The sequence below is a fragment of the Bombyx mori genome, chromosome 28 (genome assembly GCF_030269925.1).
Source record: "Bombyx mori chromosome 28, ASM3026992v2".
NCBI lineage: Eukaryota > Metazoa > Arthropoda > Insecta > Lepidoptera > Bombycidae > Bombyx > Bombyx mori.
This window is the reverse complement of record NC_085134.1, coordinates 6,718,143-6,739,285: the sequence shown is the minus strand read 5'-3', so window position 1 is coordinate 6,739,285 and position 21,143 is coordinate 6,718,143. Positions and strand designations below refer to the sequence as shown.

Here is a 21,143-nt window from a genome sequence, read left to right as displayed (position 1 = left end):
AGCTAAAATGCATTTTCGTCTTTATAAATTCCATTGCAGGAGCACACTTATCGCATGGCATATATGGGCCCTTAACGTCTATGACGGACGGCGTATCAGATGAAATTCTAAGCGTAATTTCATAACAGATAATTTTTTTGTCAGGAGGAGATCGCCGAACTTCCGGCCCTCCACTGGGAATGGCAGGCGGAGCATGTCAGAGTCGAACCAACTAAAACCTCCTGTTGGCTCAACAACCAACGTCCAAGCCTCGCATGAGACAGAACTCATGAAAAGGCAAAGGGGGGAAAGTGATGCGTTTAGTGCGGAGCACATCTCTCTCATCACACTCCCCCTCGGGACGCCGGACCGGCTGTCGTCGGCGCCACGACCACCAGCCCTTTCGGTCGGCAGGCCATCCGAAGCCCGCCTAGATGGCGCCGGTTAGAGTGAGTGTAAGATACCTAACGACAATCTTGTTATTTATTTTCTATACTTTAAACGATTCTGATTTTTTGTTCGGGTTTCAGGAGTCTCAAACGTGAACTAAAATTACTCTTAGGCCGGTCATTCGCCTGACAACGAAAACTGTGCCTCGGAAACAATGTAAGGACAATAGAAAAGAAGAGATTAAACAGTAAAAGTAGATTTTATTAAACAATTTTTGCTCCAAATAGCATTTTTTAAATCCTTAAAATATATTTCTTTAGTTCCTTTAGACGTTCATTCGACGTCCGTAATAATATAATTAGACAAAGTAAATCGGTTCTTCCCAATAAGCATCGGTTCTTCCCGACATAAGCAAGCCTACGGGCGACGGATCGTGGAGGCGATCCACCCGGTTCCCTCGGACTGGGTGAATCGCGACCGTGGACGTCTCACCTTAAGAGCGACGCAGGTGCTCACGGGACACGACTGTTTCGGTCGCTACCTGCACCTCGTCGCCCGGAGGGAGCCGACACCGAAGTGCCACCACTGCAGTGGCTGCAATGAGGACACGGCGGAGCACACGCTCGCGTACTGCCACGCTTTCGCGGAACAGCGCCGCGTCCTCATTGCAAAAATAAGAACGGACTTGTCGCTTCCGAGTGTCGTGGCTACGATACTCGGCAGCGACGAGACCTGACAGGCAATGCTCGACTTCTGCGAGTCCACCATCTCGCAGGAGGCGGTGGAACGGGAAAGGAAGAGCTCTTCTTCCCTCTGTGACAAGAGTCCTCCTGGTGATGGTCACGGGCGACCTGAGGGGTATGAGGCTGCGCCGCACGCTACCACGCCTCTAGCGCGCTAGCACCGTCGGCAGACGCGGACTGCGATGCGGTTCGCATTTTCGAAAAGAACATAAACACGTTTACTTACTAAATCAATAGAAATGGTAGCCTACAAAGGGTTAAACTGTTTTCGAAACAGAAATTACTACCCAATATCAAATTATGTACATTTATTGAGCTGAGCATAAACATTTGTAGACATAGAACGCCAATTTGAAATGGCGGCCGCCTCCGTTTTCTAGGGATCGTTGAACTTGCGCAGACGCATTCAGCTCTAACACTAGGAGCAGGCTTAGGGACCCCGGTAACCGTACTCATCGAACTCGACAGAGGTCGACGTGCAACCTAATCCATGCATCAGCCCGCAGTTTCTCGCCGGATCTTCTCAACGGGTCGCGATTTCGATCCGGTAGTAGGTTCATTCGCGAAGCAATTGCTCTTAAGTTGTTAGGCCTCCTTCGGAGGCGCTCGGGAAGCTGTTAGCAAATCCCACCCCTCCTGTCTCCTATCCTAGTGAAATCCGGTCCACTAGTAAATCCTCCAATCATAAAAAAAAACCTAGCGCATTTAAATAATAATTCCTATGGTACAATTATATTTTTTTCTGCAGTAACTACGTATTTTCCTTCTTTAGAGTCGATTTTATTACAACCTTTATTTTAATGGGAAAACTAAAACAAGCCGTTTACTTAAGACATAAGTTTATTAAAATTTTTTGAAAGACTTCTTCGAGCCCTTGCCCTTTGAAACTTTCAAAACATTGAATCTAACTGTTTTGGACAAAGGTCTGCATTCGCCGATCGTTACAATATCACCAATCTCCACGTCCCTGAAAAAAATATAGAAAACTTTCATTTTAGTTGTGTAATGATATGTCACAAAAGGATCTTTTGTAAAATTATTTAATCAGTTTTTGGGTTTGAAACACGATTTTCGTCAAATTGTCTTCGGAAGACCGTCGTGTGAGTTTCATCATATTAATATATTTGCCGTATAATTTATTATTCTTGCAAGTAGAAACTACTCCGATTTTAAAAAGACCACTCCCCACGTTTTACTTGTGGATTTCGCTCATGCTGCAAATCACCGCATTCCAGATCAGAGGATAGTCATGACTATTTTAAACGCACTTATTATGGTTAATTACTAACAATGAACAAGAAAGGCAATCCGATGTTCGTGGATTTTCTATAAATTTCGCAAGTTTCTGAGAAAACGGGCCAAAGTGGTACTACAAAATTTGTTTAATCTTTTTGCATACTAACAAACTTTACATATTAGTTTTAGCTAAATATTAATTTTAATAATGTAAGCTTGATATTTTAAAGTTTACTTTACACAGAACAGATGCTTTCACTTAGCATCTTATTGTTACTATGTCCGTTACATTAGGTCCATGATATTTACAATATCTAACCGTCATGTTTCATTTAAAAATTATATTTAATACATGCCAATATAGTCTCTTGGATAAAATTGGCCCCACATTCTAAATTAAGCTTTATGAATTAGTTGATCCTACGTTCATATTGTGAAAAATGTTTGACATCAAAAGTTTGTCTCACCTGAAGCAAGGCGACAAATGTACGGACATGTTCCTGTGCCGTTTCTCGAACCTATTGTATTTGGGTAGGTAGTGAAGGTAATCGCGGCGGATCACGATAGTTCTCTGCATCTTCATCTTCTGAACGACGCCGGTGAGGATGCGGCCGCGGATCGAAACGTTGCCAGTGAAGGGACACTTCTTGTCAATGTAGGTACCCTCAATCGCCTGGAATGAGTAGCGAAGTACATGTCATTATGAGGTCGAGGATTGAGGGGCAATTTCGATGCCTCCAATGAACACTACTCTAACTCAAAATTTTCGTTTTTCACGCAAATCCCTTTACTATTTTAAAAGTATTCCAAATCATTATTGATGGGGTTCGAAGCAAGAGTAAATCAGATAGTTACACAAGAAAAAAGCATAAATATATCTGCAATAATAAAAAATTTATCAACTTTTTTTCGTTTAAACGCTCCTCCTGTAAACCTACGAATTTGGAGTTAGCGTAGTGTTCATTGGAGGCATCGATTTGGTATAAGCGACATTTTTACATGAGAGCCATTCAAAGTCTCAAATTTTGGAAAAAATATATGGAACAGAATCAACTTAAATTAAGTTCAATTAGAAACATCGAAATGTTGATGCTAATGCCAAATAAAACGAACCTTTAATTACAAATATAAATGGTCTTCTCTTGCATTAAAACTGTATAATCTCAAAACTTACTAATTTTACTGGAGAATGTTTTAAAGGTTTAACATATTGTGATATTTTTAATATTAATCATCTTTGCAACGTTTATTTTTTACAGTTTACCAGTTACATTATCTGTCTTTTAAAGTAAGATAAAATTATGTATTAATTTTGTTAATAGTAGACAAAACATAGCTAAACTAAAAAAAAAAAAACTAAACTACGTTCTTTTGTGAGTATGTATTTATGAGAAAAATACTGGTGATACCAAATGATTCCGCATATTAACTCAATTTCGAATATTTTTGGAAATTATACAATTTTAATGCGAAAAAACGAAATGTCGCGTATTAATAGAAATGTCGCTTAAACCAAATAGCCTTTACCTCACGACGTATGAACCTTTCTTTGGTTTAATATTTCAATGCATGAAGACATATGTAATATATAATATGTTACAATGAATAAACGTATCTAGGATCAATTACTACCAATCTCAGCTGATTATTATAACAGGATCAATCATTCTTCAAGCTTACAATTTCCTGGATCTAGCACCAGAGTGTATGGGCAAACTGCCATGTTGAACAATTCGAACCTAAGCTAATATATAGGGAGACTACAGATAGACAATGTTGAACAATTCGAACCTAAGCTAATAGAGGACGACTGTGATCTACTCATTAATTATATTAGATTTACAATATATGTATAAAGAAAAATCAAAGAAGATATAGGTGTGTGAATAAACTTTTGCATTAATGGTATGGAATGAAGATTTTGCTTTAGCTTAGATACAGAGATGGGTTTTAGGAAACCGATTACATTTCACTCTCCTAAAACTGACGTAACAACGATATTTTCTCTTGGACATTGGGATTCCACGAAAAAACTGCAAGCCAATCACTAGGAAACTATTTTTTGGGTAATAATCTCTAATGATTTCGGGAGAATTTTTCTACATTCTTGAGTGTACTGCATCAGATAGTTTGAAACACAGCTTTTCGTCAATTGGTCATTCAGAAGACCGTCGTGTGGTTATCATCATATACAGTCACTCAATTATTATTTTTCTCTACAGACTCTTAGTAATCAACAGGTTAATTATATTACTTTCAGTCTCTCAAGTTATTCAATGGTGAATTGCTTTAATTAATAGCATATTTAACTGCAGTGTCTATCGATCTTCTGGATAAAACAACAAAATTTTCCATGAATTGAGTTGATTTTCAAAAAACTAATATTTAATCAGGGCCTATTTTCACATTATTTTTTTTAAATCAGTTTTATAGTTACATTAGTATGTTAGTATTATTTGAATGAAATTAAAGATTAGAAAAAATGTTGCAATTCTTTCATTTGAATTATAAAAATATTTTATTGTACTGGTTTAGTATCCCATTATTTCTCCCCTCTATTATTAGATTAATTATGAAATTGCAATTGCAGTTAGAAATGTTAGGTGAGCATTAATTAGTAGAAATGAATAAAATGAAATTTAAAAAGCGACATATTTGCATGATTATATTGTACAATATGATTGTAATGAAATGCATCATAATGTTGTTTGAATGTCTTTTTTATTAATTACAAAATTATGAGTTTTATTAAAAGAACATTCAACAAACATTTTGAGGGAACATATTGTAGTTATAGAAACTTGTCAGTAACAATATTTACCACTAAAATATTTACATTACTTTAGTAGTCAAGTTTACTACAATAATTACAATTTCCTGTATCTGACACATCGAATATCAATGAAAACAGACATTTGGCAAACTATGGTCATTTTGTTTCTCAATAACTGTACTAGACATTGTAGCAAGACAAATGCACATAAAAATGAACCCAGATGAATATTTGAAGCCGACACCAAAAGCCACCGATGACCAACTCCGGACCACCACTGGAAATAAACCAAAAACTACAGACCTCTCTGGGAGTTTTGAAGCCTAAACCAACATTCTTATGGTGACGCATGTCCTTCCTCTTCATGCCACCTTTCCTGTTCAGGAAAACGGTGGCCTGTTTCTGAAACGCTTTCTCTGTCTACGGAAAGATAAAAACACACGTTAGTGGGCACACTGCATGCGTTACCTCACGGGGAGTCTTGAAACCGAGGCCCACATCCTTGTGGTATCTCAACGGTTTTCTGCTCCGCTTCACACCAATACCTTTCTTGCGGTTCAGAAAGACTGTAGGTTGTTTTTGGAATGAGCGTTCCGTCTGCAAGTTTTAACATGTTTAGTGTTACATGTAACTACTACTCTACTATCAAAGCTACACACTGAAATTAAATACATTTATTCAATATCAGTCTAATTTGTCTCATTTATGGTAAACAAAGGGCATCAGCAGCTATTATTTATTCAAATTCTGAAACAAAATGCATTAGTAGCATAATCGATGCATGTATTGTAATTGAAGACATGAGCGGATGAAGGGGATATGATACAGTTTGTCAATTTTGAAAAACGGGCAACAAACTATTTTTACTTGTATTTTTCTTCGTACATAACTGCTTCATCACATACAATTTCTAAAAATAGCCTTTCAACCCGAAGCTTTAAGGTCTAATATGGTTTATAGGCAATTAACCCTTTTATCCACTCACGTCTTCAATTATTAAAGACATTTCAGTTTTTATCATTAATGTCTCCATTCATATTGAGTTTCAACTAAAGCGATCCCGAAATATGTAGAGGACATAATAGAAAATGTATTTTTTATAATGGCACATGGCTCAACAAATCTCAATTCAATGTAAATTTAACGGAAGGTAGGGTGTTTCTAATTCAAAAAGTTAAGGCACACCGCCTGTGATTTATTGAAACGACTATTGAGTTTGATGTTGGGCCACTTCAAAACTATGGAGAATAGGTAAATTGGGATTTGATTGACCAGCAAAAGTTCATCGATTTTTTATTTTTATGTGAGATATTGAGTGAGCTGAAAATTAATAATTTTATGTATTTTCAACACATTTTCATCAAACCTTTTCTGTAACTGATTGTACTAGGTTATTTAGTTTACTTAGCAAAAACTAACCTAACAACATTGTGACGGCCACTGTTTAGAAGTGAAATTTGAAATCTGCGCTCAAAATCTAAATCTATACAGCATTAACAAAGGGTTCACTGTTGAAATTTATCTTTTCAAACACGATTTGTATTCTATTTAAATACGAAACACATTTCCACGTGCCCGACGCAAAATTTGTTTTCGATCACATTTTTTACAGATTTCACACGAGGAACACTTAACACTTTTGTTACACCACACATATATGCTTTTAATCTACATTTTATAAGCAAAAGCCAGTTAATTTTAATTATTTTAAGACATATTTTCATTTAAATTCAGCACATACCTGATCCGCCATTTTGCTTGACAATGAAAAGAAGTTGGTGTAGGGATGAAGGCCTAAAATCGAAAAATCAGTGACCCACTTTTTTATTCGGTAGAAAATATCGATTTCACTCACTGAATCGATCTGAGACTAAAAAATCAAGATTCGCTTTTTTTGTTTTTTTTTTATTGCTTAGGTCAGTGGACGAGCTCACGACCAACCTGGTGTTAAGTTATTACCATTTAGGACCAGATTCGCGTCGCGGTTTAGAGAACCTGATCGAAAGATAGCCTGTAATTCGCCGCACGCCGCCGCTAGTGATGAACAGTTTAGTAACTAGGGATGCCGCCACATGTTTTATGAAGGTGTGGCGTTCAAGAACGCACCTTTTTATGATGCGTAAGCCGGAACGCACGAGATGTGGGAAAAAGAATGTAGTCTGTGACACGGGACCTTTTTACCGCCAAATATTTTAAATATAAAAATAATTTATAATGTGTTTAATAACTAATGTAATATAATTACTTAGAATTGTTTATGCCGCTACAACAATAAAATTTATATTGTTTCAACTGTGGTGTTAATTATATAAAACACGACTTTACGGCGAAATAAAGCAGGGACTCTATATGAACTCCCTCAAAAGGTATCGTAACATGAATCGTAGTAAAAAAGGAGGCTGCTATTTTAACAATAGTTGAATTTTTTTGTCGGGAATAAACATAATTTAACTATTGGTTGTATGGATTGAATGTAAAAACTAAATATGTATGCAAATGGGCACTATCTCTGTTTCTGCTGCACCTGATGAACAATGTATCTTGTACGTAAGTGCTCACTTGAACCACTTTCATTTCACAAAAGATTTATGTACCACGTCCTTGCGGATCCATCAGATCCGTTAACCTTTGCATTAGACGCCTTCATCTCTAACACTAGGATTAGGCATAGGGAAATGCAACCTAACCCATGCATCAGCCCGCTGAGTTTCTCGCCGGATCTTCTCAGCGGGTCGCGATACCGATCCGGTAGTAGATTTGTTCGGGACGCAGCTGCTCTTGAGTTGTGAGGTCTCCTTCGGAGGCGTTCGGACAGCTATTAGCAAATCCCATCAATCACTCCTCGCTGAGCATTTGCTCGCCCACCTATCCTGGTGAAAGTAATCATTAAAAAAAATATATATATCGACGCTTGAAAGGCAAAAGTGACTAAGCGACAATGCGTGAACTTTACAGTAGACTAACTAACTAACTTAGTCACGTTTGCCTTTCAAGCGTCGATATGTATCTGTAAACTAAGTACTGAAATAGGTTTTCGTGTCGGGTTTTAAATAAAACAAATCTATAACGAGTGAACATCACAAATTTTTCTTTGGCGATGGGATTCGACTGTAGCTCTATGTGTCGTAATCAGTTATTTATAGAATTAGACGCAGTCATAAAGGACAATGCCCATTTTCTATGGGCGTTTGGGCCCCTAAAAAAAGTTGTCCTGTCATGATGGTTTTAACTTAATTTGATAGACAAAGAAATATCGTTTCATATTCAGAAAACGATTTTATATTCTCACCCAGGCTGAGAAATCTGTTTTTTTCTGCAGCTAAAATTAAGTTGTTAATTGTTTTCTTCGAAATCAATAATCGCTCTCATAATTATTTACAGTATTAAATAAGTTAATTGTGGTTAATGTTGCTAGAAATAAGCCCTTACGTACATTTTATTTATATCCTCATAATAATGATAAAATGAAATGAAAATCCGGAAGCCGGCAACGATATTGTTGTTTTGTTTTAAAATTCACCAATAAGCAGGCAAAGAGCGTAGCCTATACAGCCTAGTCTGTCGAAGTTATATATTTTTTATGTCAATAAAAAGCCGGTGTATCCATAGATTATACACTTAATATGGTGTATCTCTTTTTATTGCTTTTTGGGAGTTTTGACGTCAACTCGACGAATATCACATTGACTGAGCATGAGTTTACGCAGACCTTTTATACACAATATTACAAATACAAATAATACAAATTACACAATAAACTATTAAAAAACATTAAAATAAAAATTCAAGTGACGCTTCACTCGGGTTGCTGCCAACACTCTCTGATCATATATAATAAGAATAGAGTAATGGTAGGCCATTGATATTTTTACTAATGGAATCATTAATATCTAAAAATATTAAATAATTCATGGTTTTAAGTAATAATTATTATTACAATAAATATTGAATTGAACAAAAATAAACTAAGAAGCCTGTGAATTATAAGCATTAGCTAATTTTTTTTAATTTGTTGTCCAAGTTACAAACAACTCTTTCGTTTGACAGCATATAGGTTTGCTATAAGGCTGTATGGGCTAAGCCCTTTGCCTATTGGCGAATTTAAAAACTATGGCATGGATAGCTTTGAGATGTTATCAATTAAGTAATTAATTTTTTTGGAAAACAATGCCAGGTTGAAAGAAATGTTGATACATAAACTAAACAACGTGAAAAAATAAGGCATAGTTTTTCAAGTACAAATAGTTTTGACATAAAGTTGGCCCACTTTTGGGCATTGTCCTTTGTATTTCACGTTCTCTCGCAGTCATCAAAGATGCTTGGAAAATAGCTTCGGGCTTCGAGAGCGGTCCACTTCAATCGGATTTAATATTTATTTGAATCCAATCAACATTCCTAAGTCTTTGGTTTATTTGTGAGACGATAGTCAGTCTGTCAAAATGGGCCAGCAAAAATAGAGTAGAGGGAAATAAATCGATGGACTTGATAACAACAACAAAAAAACTATATAGGTACTTAATATTTTTTATTTTTATTTATTGAATCATTTTGTTGCCATAACAAAAACATTTTAACGTCTTTAATAAATGACACATTCATTTTTAAATACTATTTGAGTGTTTCATTTCTGGCCTCGTCACTGGCCAGTGTGTTGAGTGCGAGTTTTTAACATTCTCGATAGCGTAAAAGTTAACTCGAATTTGTATGCAATTGGAACAGCGCCCTTAGCGGCAAACGTAGGCAAACGTTCCAGCTCCATACAGATTTGAGCTAACTTTTACGCGATCGAGAACGTTAAAAAACTCACATTAAGCACACTAATCATCTATATAATCAAATTATGTTCGTTTGTTTGCTTGGGTAACAACATATTACGTGATTTGAATTAAAATTCTTTGAACCCATGTTACTCAATTTTCTAAAATATAATGTATAGTAATAATGCAGTTTGATCGCGAACTTGCATTTGATAGTACGAAAGACAAGGGATTCATGAAAATATTTGATTCACATTTTCATCCTCATAGTACATTTAGGTACCGTCGTAATGTGAAGTGTTTTTGGACACATAGACATGCATCATAAATAGTATAATGAGGAATGTAAATAAATTATACGTGCATTTAAATTATAATTGAATTCTACTCTAAGCATTTAAAAGTCCAACATTGTACTGTATTCGTTAGTTAATCATACATTATTCACAACTTTAAGTACTGCAACAGTAAAACTAATTTTGTATTACAAATATTCTTCTATTACAGTTTACAAACATTCTGAGTACTCGTAGGCGTGTTTAACACGTTAATTGCCTTGTAGGTCACCGGTGTCCTACGCGGCGCACTAAAGAAATTATGTCGATTTGCCTTCTTTTGTTTTTTAATGTTTTAGTATTTTTTATGAATAGGTTAATTCTCAGTATCTTCGGATTGGTCTTTCCCAGAATCTACTAGATATTCTGGCGCCTTAAGAAGATCTAAGAGAGAAATCGCCATAATTACTTCAGTGCGTCGCGTAGGGCACCGGTGACCTACATATCAGTCAACGTGTTAATTATTAACAATGACATCCAGAAACAATCGACAAAAATCACAAAACTGAACCAACCGTATACATATTATAAAAACAGATTAATTGTAAGTCAATTGAAATGATCTCTCGTTATCCTTCCTGAGCGTGTCGTGAACGCTCTTCAATTGATCCAGCTTATTGGATATCTGAGCTATGGAGTTGTCTATCCAATGCATCGACGACATGTGAGCGTTTAGTATGCGACCGATTTGGACAATCTGAAAAAGAAAAAGTTTGAGTTATTCGAGTAATTTTAATATGCATAAGTTCAATACGCATAAGTAGAGATTCAACTTCTTTTCGATATTCAAAATACCGGGTACTATTCAATCTAAAAGCTCAAAAATGTATTAACTTTTATAGTGGAATGTATTAATTTTTTTATACGCTTTTATTAGCTTCAGACGTATCTATGTAAGTATGTAACGGAATCTTTGAACATGATTTTGACCCCCTTCAAAACGTCGGATTAACTCGAATTTTGCGATACTTATTAAGGACCGATGACAACACAATATTTAAAAAAAAAGTTGAAATAATTGAAATTCCAACTTAAAAATGAAAAATAAAAATAATAGTAGTTTAAAAAAACGAAAAAATACGCTTTTATAGAAAATTCAACAAGCGTATTTTTTAGTTTTTTAAACTACTGTTTATTCTTTTACTTAGAGCAAATTTTTATGAATAACTATCTGACCCGGCAGACTTCATAGTGCCTCAATCGAGAAATAAAAGACCTAAACTTTTGTATAAAATAAACTTAAAACAAACAAAAGGAATCCGTCGGGGACACATCAAAGGAAAAACAAAATTATTCCGAGCATTTTCATATTTATCCAACCTTTTAAACCTTTTAAGCCTTCTCTGGGCTTTCACAAGGAATTCAAGACCAAAAATTAGCCAAATAGGTCCAGCTGTTCTCGAGTTTTAGCGAGACTAACGACAGCAATTCATTTTTATATATATAGATAAGTGGCCCTAAGCTACCAGCAATAAGACAGTAGCGGCTCGTAACATTTAACGTAGAAATAATAAGAAGCTTTCATAAAAAGTTCTTGAAAATCTGTTTTAAGGAAGCATAATTTCATTTTTAATCAAAACAATCACTTACTGGATCGTTGCCATCTTGACTTCTGTTTGTCTCATTGAGATGCTCTATAACTTCCTTCAAATCTTCGGACATCTGATGTAGTTGAGAATCCAAATTTTCGGCTAGTGAATACCTAGTAACGAAATGAAATAAAATTATTATTGAAGTGAAAACTTCTTTAGAATCGTTGTGATTTCAAACCGGATGCAACGGAAAAAACGACAGGTAAGAGACACAAATACAAAAATGTGTAGGATGAAGCCAGGAAAGAATGAGACAGAAATATACATACTATTTAATACAACGCCATCTGTGAGATTTCTTAATACTAATGTGTGTATGAAAGCTCTTGTAGTGAATTTTAATTTAGGATTATACGTGAAATTAAAATATCAATTCACAGAGGGCGCTACCTTACAATTATTTACTAATGACAAAATTTTACATATACTTAAGACGTTTAGGATAATTGTATTTTAATTTTGGAAGGTTTCACTTCTACCACGTGTGAATTGCACACATTTTAATTATTTTTTTTGTAGTGTGAATGCCTCAGTATACAGCTGATTTTTAAAATCTGCATCATTAGGTGTGACGTCATTTGAGGACATGATAATTTTTTTATGGCTTAGATGGGTGGACGAGCTCACGGCCCACCTGGTGTTTAGTGATTACCGGAGCCCATAGACATCTACAACGTAAATGCCGCCACCCACCTTGAGATAAGAGTTGTAAGGTCTCAGTATAGTTACAACGGCTGCCCCACCCTTCAAACCGAAACGCATTACTGCTTCACGGCAGAAATAGGCGGGGTGGTGGTACCATCCCGTGCGGACTCACAAGAGGTCCTATCACCAGTAAAACCTGATAGACGATTATTTCATTATACATAATTGTTGTTTATAATCATGATTATATAATAATATCTTTCTTCTGTAATTGAGATTCATATTTATATGCAAAAAAAAAAAAACACTAACATATGTTCTCTTTCCGGATCTTTGATACGGTCATTGTTCTCTTGCAGTAACTGTTTCTCCATCGGTCCTAATAGATCTTCCAATTCTTTTTGTTGTGCCAGTACAAAGTCTAATTCATGTTCCAGTGATTGCTGTTCGTTTTTAACGGTCTCGACTGCTTCGTTTAGTTCTACGATCTGTGGAAAAAGCATTACTTGTAAAAGAGTCATAATCCTGAATATTTTAAAGTAAAAGCAGAATATTCTCGGTTGCTTCTCTCTTATATTTGAACTAGCTGACCCAGCAGACTTCGTAGTGCCTCAATCGATAAATAAAATACTTAAACTAGTATAAAATAAACTTAAACAAAAGGAATCCATCCGACGGGGGACACATCAAAGGGAAAACAAAATTATTATCTGTGGACTTCAATAAATAATTCAAGACCAAAATTAGCCAAATCGGTCCAGCCGTTCTCGAGTTTTAGCGAGACTAACGAACAGCAATTCAATTTTATATATAATAGTATAGTATAAATATTAAAAAAATGTGATCATACCTTCTCTCCGTTCGCTATTAGTAATGTGTCCCAAGCATTAATCTGGGTAGCTTGGTTGATGAACGTCCGTTCCTGCTCTTCCAATTCTAAGGTCCATTTGTTGATATTCTCCTCTAATTGTGCAAATGTTATCGAAGTTATCGGTTGAGGTGGAACTGGTGCAGCTGCAGTACTAAAAATTTAAAATGATGCCATCATATACCCAGACAAAACTGATATTTGATACATTCCAAATTTTTTCGTTGTCTAATATGGTATGAATTCCATCTATGCTTTGCAGCAAATCTACTTAATTATCAGATGTTTTTATGTCTCAATATTGTAGCATAAGGAATCATTAGATTCATTTAAGACCAAGTCCGTTCCATTCCAAAGTGGATGTAAATAGCAGTGCCATTTTTTTTATTGCATTGAACATTGGAATGAGCTCAAGCTTCGCAGCAGAACTAAGCAGGTTGAAGGTCCTTGCCTATACAAGCTTACAATATAATCTAACACAAAATATTACTTTTGTATAAGCGCAATATGATCTGACACAAAACAGTGTGCTTAGTTCGAGGTTTTTAACTTTCTCGATAGTGTAAAAGTTAGGTCATGTTTGTATGGAGTGGGATCGTTTGCATACGTTTGTGGCTAGGGGCGCTGTTCCGACTGCATACAAAACTGGCTTAACTTTTACGCTATCGAGAACGTTAAGAAACTCTCACTAAGCACACTGTACTTTTTATAAGCTAGTGTTAATCGACTCACGTTGTTGCAGTCAAAGTGGGCATTATTGAAGTCGAAGCTGTGGTTTTTCCCAGTGCCGTTATGCCAGACGGGGTGGTAGTGGATGCTGAAATTTAACGAAATTTACAAACTTTAATAATGACATTGACAGCGATATCTGACACTGATTACAATGACATTTTAAAACGCACAAAGGTTAATAACACTTTCTTGTCAAATCTCACGCCCTAACGCCGTGCTAGCGCCATCAAAGTATCCTTGGACAATGTTTGGTGAATAAACTAGAGATTTTATGGTATTTAACTATATCATCATAGCAAAAGTGTATATACTTATATAAGTACCATATAATTAAAACGAATCTGATTTCGAAAGAACATAACTAATATTTTCAGATTATTCAGTGCAAGTAAGGTAATAATTGATCAGAACCCGATAAGAAATGAGAATATCGACATATTCTTAGCAAACGGGCAGGTACCACCACCCTGCTTATTTCTGCTGTGAAGCAGTAATGCGTTTCGGTTTGAAGGGTGGGGCAGCCGTTGTAACTGTACTGAGACTTTAGAACTCATATCTCAAGGTAGCGGCATTTACGTTGTAGATATCTATGGGGTCCAGTAACCACTTAAAAGCAGGTGGGCTGTGAGCTCGTCCACCAAACTAAGCAATAAAAAAAATAAGAAGGGGAAAATGTTATCAATTGGCTAAAAGAGTTAGGGAAGACCATGGCATCCACTGGTATTGTATTGGTAGCACGCAATATATTAGAAAAAAATGACGATTTGAAAGGTTATTGTAATTTCTACCTCCATTTATACGTTTCCTTTAAATAAAAATAATTTATCAAGAAACTGAAATCTCCGAAAAAAGATCTTCACAAAAGTTACCCAAGAACTTGTGGAAGTCCGAAAATCGCACTAATCAATACAATAAATAAAAAAATACTTTTAATTAGTTTATCATCTGCATGACTTACGTGCGGAAGAAACAGCGGTCGTGGTAACAGTTTTCGTTCCGAAGGTTAATCCGGCTGATGTACCAGTTCCAAAATTGATTCCGGTGCTCGGTGGCTGAGTAGTGGCCGAGCTTACCCCGAAACTAAGCGCGGTAGCTTGGGTACTTGGCGCGGAGCTGACACCAAAACTAAGCCCAGTCGCTTGCGTACTTGGCGCGGAACTGACACCAAATCCCAGACCAGAGGTTTGCGTACTTGGCGTTGAACTCACACCAAAACTAAGCCCTGTCGTTTGTGTACTCGGCGTGGAACTGACGCCAAAACTAAGCCCTGTTGTTTGTGTACTTGGTGTGGAGCTGACACCAAAACTAAGCCCGGCTGCCTGAGTACTAGGTGCTGAGCTTACACCGAAACTAAGCCCCGAAGTCGTTGCGGCCGCTGCCGTACTCGTTCCAAAGCTTAACCCGGTTGTAGCAGCCGTGCCAAAACCAAGCCCGGTCGCTGAGCCCTGAGAAGTCTGCCCCCCGAAACTAAGCCCAGTGGAAGGTTGAGTTACGGTGGTCTGTGTTGTCGGTGCGCCGAAACTTAGTGTTGCACTCTGTGTAGTTGTGCCGAATCCAACGCCGGTGCCAAAATTAAGACCACTGGTCGCACTGGTGGATGGTGTACTGAAACTAAGCCCGGTCGTGGTTTGACCTGGAGACGTGCCAAAAGCTACACCAGGTGCGGCTGTAGTAGTACCGAAGCTTGGTATGCTACTTTGAGCTGTGGTAGTGAAATTCGTTCCACCCAAATTAAGCCCAGATGCTGGCTGAGATGTGTTGCCACCGAAACTGTAACTTGGTGCGGGTGTTACTGCAACAAAAAAATAATAATTTAAATTGTAAGTGACCTGTATATAAATAAGCTTTGCAATATATTGAGAAGTACCCAAGAAAAGTGATACAAGATTATCACTGAATCGTAGGTACCCTAGACACAGTACAAAGAATAAAGGAAAGAAAGTGTATGGATGGGAAGATGAGATAAAGTGGACAGCCAGGCCCAACTGAAGGAGTGTTGCTAAAGATAGACAGCAGTGGAACACGTAAGAGAAGGCCTATACCTAGAAGCAAACTGAACTTAGATTTATTCTGTAAAACAAACCAAAATGAAATCAACAGCCCTAAAAGTTCAGGATTAAGGGGGTCATTGATTGATTGATATAAATAGTTTAAGACAAAATAGGATTATTTTCTACGGTGTCGAGTTGTATATACTAAATGCCATCAAGTTTTTAAATTTTAAATTTACAATTTCATCCATTACCATAACAAAAGTAAGGAAATAAAATTAATGGATAGAATAAACCTTGATGTCAGTGGATACAAGTGAATTTTGATTATTGATTGAATAATATTTCAAGAATATTTTATTTGGTTGCAATAAGAAGTAAAGATAATCTCAGAAACAAAAATGTTTCCACATGTTTTTTTTTGTTTTTGTTCAACCACATATTTCCTTGCTGGTGCAATAAAGAAACTTCCTCATGTTCTAAGAGAATCATTGATTAAATTTTTTTATTTTATTATTATTAAATTTTGTAATAGATTATCACTTATTATAATACAAAACTAAAATACGAACCGGTACTGGTTGTAGTTATAGCGGTTTTACTGCCAAAACTGAAGCCCGTTGATCCAAATGAACTCTGTCCTAAGGCCGGTGCTGCGGTTGTTTGACCAAACGTTGGCAGAGTCGGTTGTACTATTGTCGTTGCCTGGAAATATTTCAACATGAAGAAATCCATCAATAAATATGGTAGAAGAAAACATTGAGGATAATCTCTGTTCTTATCATATTTTTTTATATTGTTTGATGGGAGAATGAGTTTCCAATCCAACTGGTATTAGGCGTTGACCAGAGCCCATAAACATTAACAATGTAAATTTCACCACACACTTTGAAGCATCAGCTGTAAGTCTCAGTTCTGTAGTATAGTAGCTGCCCCACTCTCCAAACAGGATAATTAGCAGGGTAGTACCTATCCTTGTGGGCTCGGAAGATGCCCTAATACCAACACAACCTGGCTACGTTTGAGCTGTTGCTAATGTTAGCTAATCCTAAATGTTTCCTGGAGCACACTTTGAGCTATAAGGCTTTCAATTACCTTTGTAAAATAGTTTTTATAACTATTTAATTTTAATCAGAGTGCATGATTACTTTGCAGCAGAAACAGTGTAGTGTTAATGCTTACAACTAGGTAACTACTATATACAGACTGACATTGTCTCCTGGTTTCAACAAATTATTGTAATCAGAAGTTGGATTTAGAATAGTTACCTTTGTACCTTAAACTTAACAACAAAAATAACAGACAAACAAAGGAATTAACTGGAGATGATCTAAAAACGATTTCTTTTTTGGGATTGTAACAAAAACTTACAGTACTAGCTTGCGGTGCTGAGAAACCAGATGTAGGTGTTGAAAAACTAAAGCCAGCTGTCGTTGATGCCGGCTTCCCGAAGCTAAAACCTGTATTTGCACTGGAACCGAATGCTGGGGCAGCAGCTAAAACAACATGTTCATACATTTCCTTTTCTTAAAATTTCTGTTCACTTTATTACTGATGCAAGCAAGACGTACTGGTGAAGTAATTATAAATTTCGTTTGTAAGGAACAATGACTTAAAACTTTTCTGAACTTTAAGTCCAATTTTCATAATAGCAAAAGCTGAGCGCTAGTGCATTTACAAAAGCAATATTATTATCCTTTTTTTTAATTTTAAATTTATAATTATCCATGTCATCTGCCATGTCAAAATAATTATATTTGTCAATCCAGGTCTTAAGCTGTGTTACCATTATAATCGTCATTTTAGTATAATATCATTTATATATTCATTATAATAATAAATTTATAATATTATTATATTTATAACCAACCTTGTGTGGCAGGTGTACCGAATGCCGGTGGTGCTGTGGTGGTTGCACCAAACGACAGATTCTGGGCCTGTCCTGCATTCTGTGAAATATTCACTAGCATTACAAGGCATTAACACATGCAAAGGAGCACAGTGAACGACATATAAGAGTTATGTAGAATGTAAGCATTCTCGAACTAAGAAAGAAAAGATAAGTAGAATGTAAGCATTCTCAAACTAAGAAAGAAAAGATATCATTTTTTTCACAACAATTTAACAATGGCAGAACATTGTTTTTTTTTTTTTTTATGTCTTAGATGGGTGGAAGAGCTCACAGCCCACCTGGTGTTAAGTGGTTACTGGAGCCCATGGACATCTACAACGTAAATGCGCCACCCACCATGAGATATAAGTTCTAAGATCTCAGTATAGTTACAACGGCTGCCCCACCCTTCAAACCGAAACGCATTACTGCTTCACGGCAGAAATAGGTAGGGCGGTGGTACCTATTCGCGCGGACTCACAAGAGGTCCTACCACCAGTAAAATTTACAAATATAACTGATTTTTTTTCCACTTAATTTGGTGAAATGCAAAATACAGTATTGATCGATAAACGCAGCTGGAGACATCACACCAAACTGACGAATAGTTTGTTTAACAGGCTCCCAACAAAATTACTGTACACACCTGATTTGTTGCTTGCCCAAAGGCAGAACTGCCAACTGTCTGATTAGGAGGTGAAGTGAAACCTCCAAAGGGTGTTGGCTTATTCGCTCCAAAGCCTGCAGTTGTAGTCGTTGTCGATGGAGATGAAACTGCCATACAATACATAAGTGTGAGAGGCATTTGTTATGAGTAGAATGTTTTTCGTAATGTTTGATGTAAGCCTCTTTTTGAGCAGGTAGGTTCTCATTGTCTATAAAGAGTAGGGCAGGAAAGGTTCAAGGCTCTTACATTTTGTGATTCAGTAGTGTGGTGATAATTTTGATTAAGCACTATGTTATTTTGTTATTTGTAGGTCAATTCTATTTTAGTGTTAGATTCATTCCTGGAGTTTAATTTAACTTTAACTTGTATGAAAATTGTATTTAGAACATAGGATCTGAGTGTAAATAAATATTTATGAAATATTGATCATTTAAGAACCCCTTTGAGGGATAATTATAATTTTTTAAATAATTTTTCACATGTCAGCTAGGAGTGTTAATAGTTGTTTAAATATCTTTTGCATGTCTTTTGGCTATGGTTTAATTACAACCATACAGTATATTCAGCGTTAAGTAAACAAAGGCCATTACTTACATGGTGAAGGTGCTGCATTTGTTGTTTTAGCACCAAATGCAAAACTGCCAAATACTGGTGCACTTGTTGTGGGACTAGTGAAGCTGAATGTTGCTTTGTTTTCTGAGAGATTAAAAATATTATTTGCATTTTCTATATGCTTTTGGGATTCGATTCATGTTTGGATATCTAATGAGTGTACTTCATCTTTTCTGAAAATATCCATGTCTCTTGGTTTAAGAAACCAGCACCACTGTTAATAAATCTTGATTTATTAACAGTGGTGCCTTAAATTCCCTTAGTCCCTTAAATTTTTACTGTCTATTTTTGTTACTTGTAACAGAAAAATTCAGATTTAAAATATCGCTTGTATTTGTTACCGGAAGTTTTTGTACGCATCGTACCTGTGTTGGATCCACCAAATAACGGCTTTGAAGCGTCACCGCTGCCAAATGAAAATCCTGTAATTACATCCAATTAATTAATTTTTTGATCTTAACGTGAAAAAAGTGTGGTTATATTGTTTACATTGACAATTTAATTATTGTTTAAAAAAACATATATATCGTAGTTCGAATCGTATTGTAGAGTATTTCAATTTATAAAGCTTCAAATTGGAACATGATAATCAAACCAAAAAGAATTTACCTGTTGATGGTGTTGGTGTACCAAAAGTATTAGACGACGTTGTAGTAGTTCCAAAAGAAAAACTCATTTTGTAAACTATAGATAAACTTATGTAAAAGTAAAATAGTTTAAATGATGGAAGTATGTATATTTAGATATTTCAATAAATGTTTAGTAAGCACTACTGTTTGCCGCCGTTAGAAAATTTACCAACAGTAAGATTTATCGAGATATTAATCATTCGTTCAAACTTCAATGTGTCAAAAGTCACTTTTTGTTATGTCCGATCAGACTGGCAAAAGAAACGTAGCCAATTGATTTAAACTGGAATTGAAAACCTTGTGTGAGATCTCAAGCCAGGCAGATTGCAAGCATATTTTTTCCCGTGTTCTCATCGCAACCAATTCTAGAAAATGAGTGTCGGAAAGGAAAAATATATGAAAGATAATCGTGGCAAAAGAAGAAAGATAAGGCATTTAAAAGCTAAAACTATATTCTTATAGTACATAGTATAAAAAATACCTAACAATGTTTAATTACCCCATTTTTTCTCGTCACCTAATATGAATCCTAACGATAAATGTGAAACCGTAAATTATCTTTCCAATCCAACTCTCTATACTCTGTTCAATTCAAATCAATTTACTGTATGTGATTTTTAAAGGCAATCTCTTCCATACCTTTAAATCGCTTTTGATAACATCAGTTGGATGATAACAATAACAATTTTAGATGAAATCATCCATATCTTTTGCCACATCCTGAATTAAGCAAGTTTGTTCCAAAGTCGAGTTTGATGGTGTGTTCCAAAGGAAAGGAAAAAACGAGCCATCGCGGTAAAGCTTGTAGATTTGAAACATTGATATTACTTTGTACAAGTATAGATGTTTATATGGATAGCTTAGAATAGAAAATTGGTGTGGAATATGAAAAATACAATAATAAAATGAGACAGTCGCTTGTGCATGGCGATGCGTTGCCACGTCAGCAATCAAAAAAAGAGCTTAAGTAGCTTAGCATTTTTAAAGTATTTGTATATTTCATATTATTTTTATTTCATAAAACCTAATCCGCTTACATAGTAGTGGGGCCCCATTTTTTTATTTGCCCTGGGGCCCTTGGTTACCTTGTTAGCCACTGTTTATCTCGGCAGGTAGATTCGTGTTTCATGCTCGCATTACTATATCAGAACACTATTTTAATTATTTATATTTATTTTATTAAGCCACTGCTACTATTTTCGCATGAGAGTTATGGAAATGTCTAAATAAGACGTACATAACCACGACCACTCCGCTAGGAGTGTACGACTGAGAAGAAAAGAAAAAACTATCTCAGACGTGG

The 21,143-nt window shown here is 35.9% G+C and overlaps 2 protein-coding genes and 1 long non-coding RNA gene across 4 annotated transcripts; 1 reads left to right on the top strand and 2 right to left on the bottom strand.

Moving 5' to 3' along the window:
- The first annotated feature begins 9 nt into the window (after nt 1–9).
- LOC134201609 (uncharacterized) lies at nt 10–653 on the top strand. The gene is made up of 2 exons (XR_009976973.1): nt 10–428; nt 510–653. It is a non-coding gene; the product is annotated as an uncharacterized LOC134201609 (long non-coding RNA).
- Nucleotides 654–1,934: 1,281 nt separating this feature from the next.
- RpS11 (ribosomal protein S11) lies at nt 1,935–6,896 on the bottom strand. 2 transcript variants are annotated; one of them, NM_001043646.1, is given in 4 exon segments: nt 1,935–2,079; nt 2,816–3,021; nt 5,425–5,541; nt 6,863–6,896. In NM_001043646.1, coding segments are annotated over 4 exon segments (459 nt in total). In that variant the 5' UTR covers nt 6,875–6,896; the 3' UTR covers nt 1,935–1,955.
- Nucleotides 6,897–9,629: 2,733 nt separating this feature from the next.
- On the bottom strand, nt 9,630–20,064 carry LOC101736306 (nuclear pore glycoprotein p62). Its single transcript, XM_004923403.5, has 13 exons — nt 19,821–20,064; nt 19,577–19,633; nt 19,194–19,295; nt 18,579–18,706; nt 17,912–17,990; nt 17,413–17,537; nt 16,614–16,746; nt 15,009–15,842; nt 14,051–14,135; nt 13,301–13,472; nt 12,763–12,938; nt 11,804–11,915; nt 9,630–10,910 (listed from the first exon to the last, which is right to left on the bottom strand). Exons 1-13 carry the CDS (start codon nt 19,885–19,887, stop codon nt 10,752–10,754), a joined length of 2,229 nt encoding a protein of 742 aa, XP_004923460.1. The 5' UTR covers nt 19,888–20,064; the 3' UTR covers nt 9,630–10,751.
- Between the last annotated feature and the right edge of the window lie 1,079 nt (nt 20,065–21,143).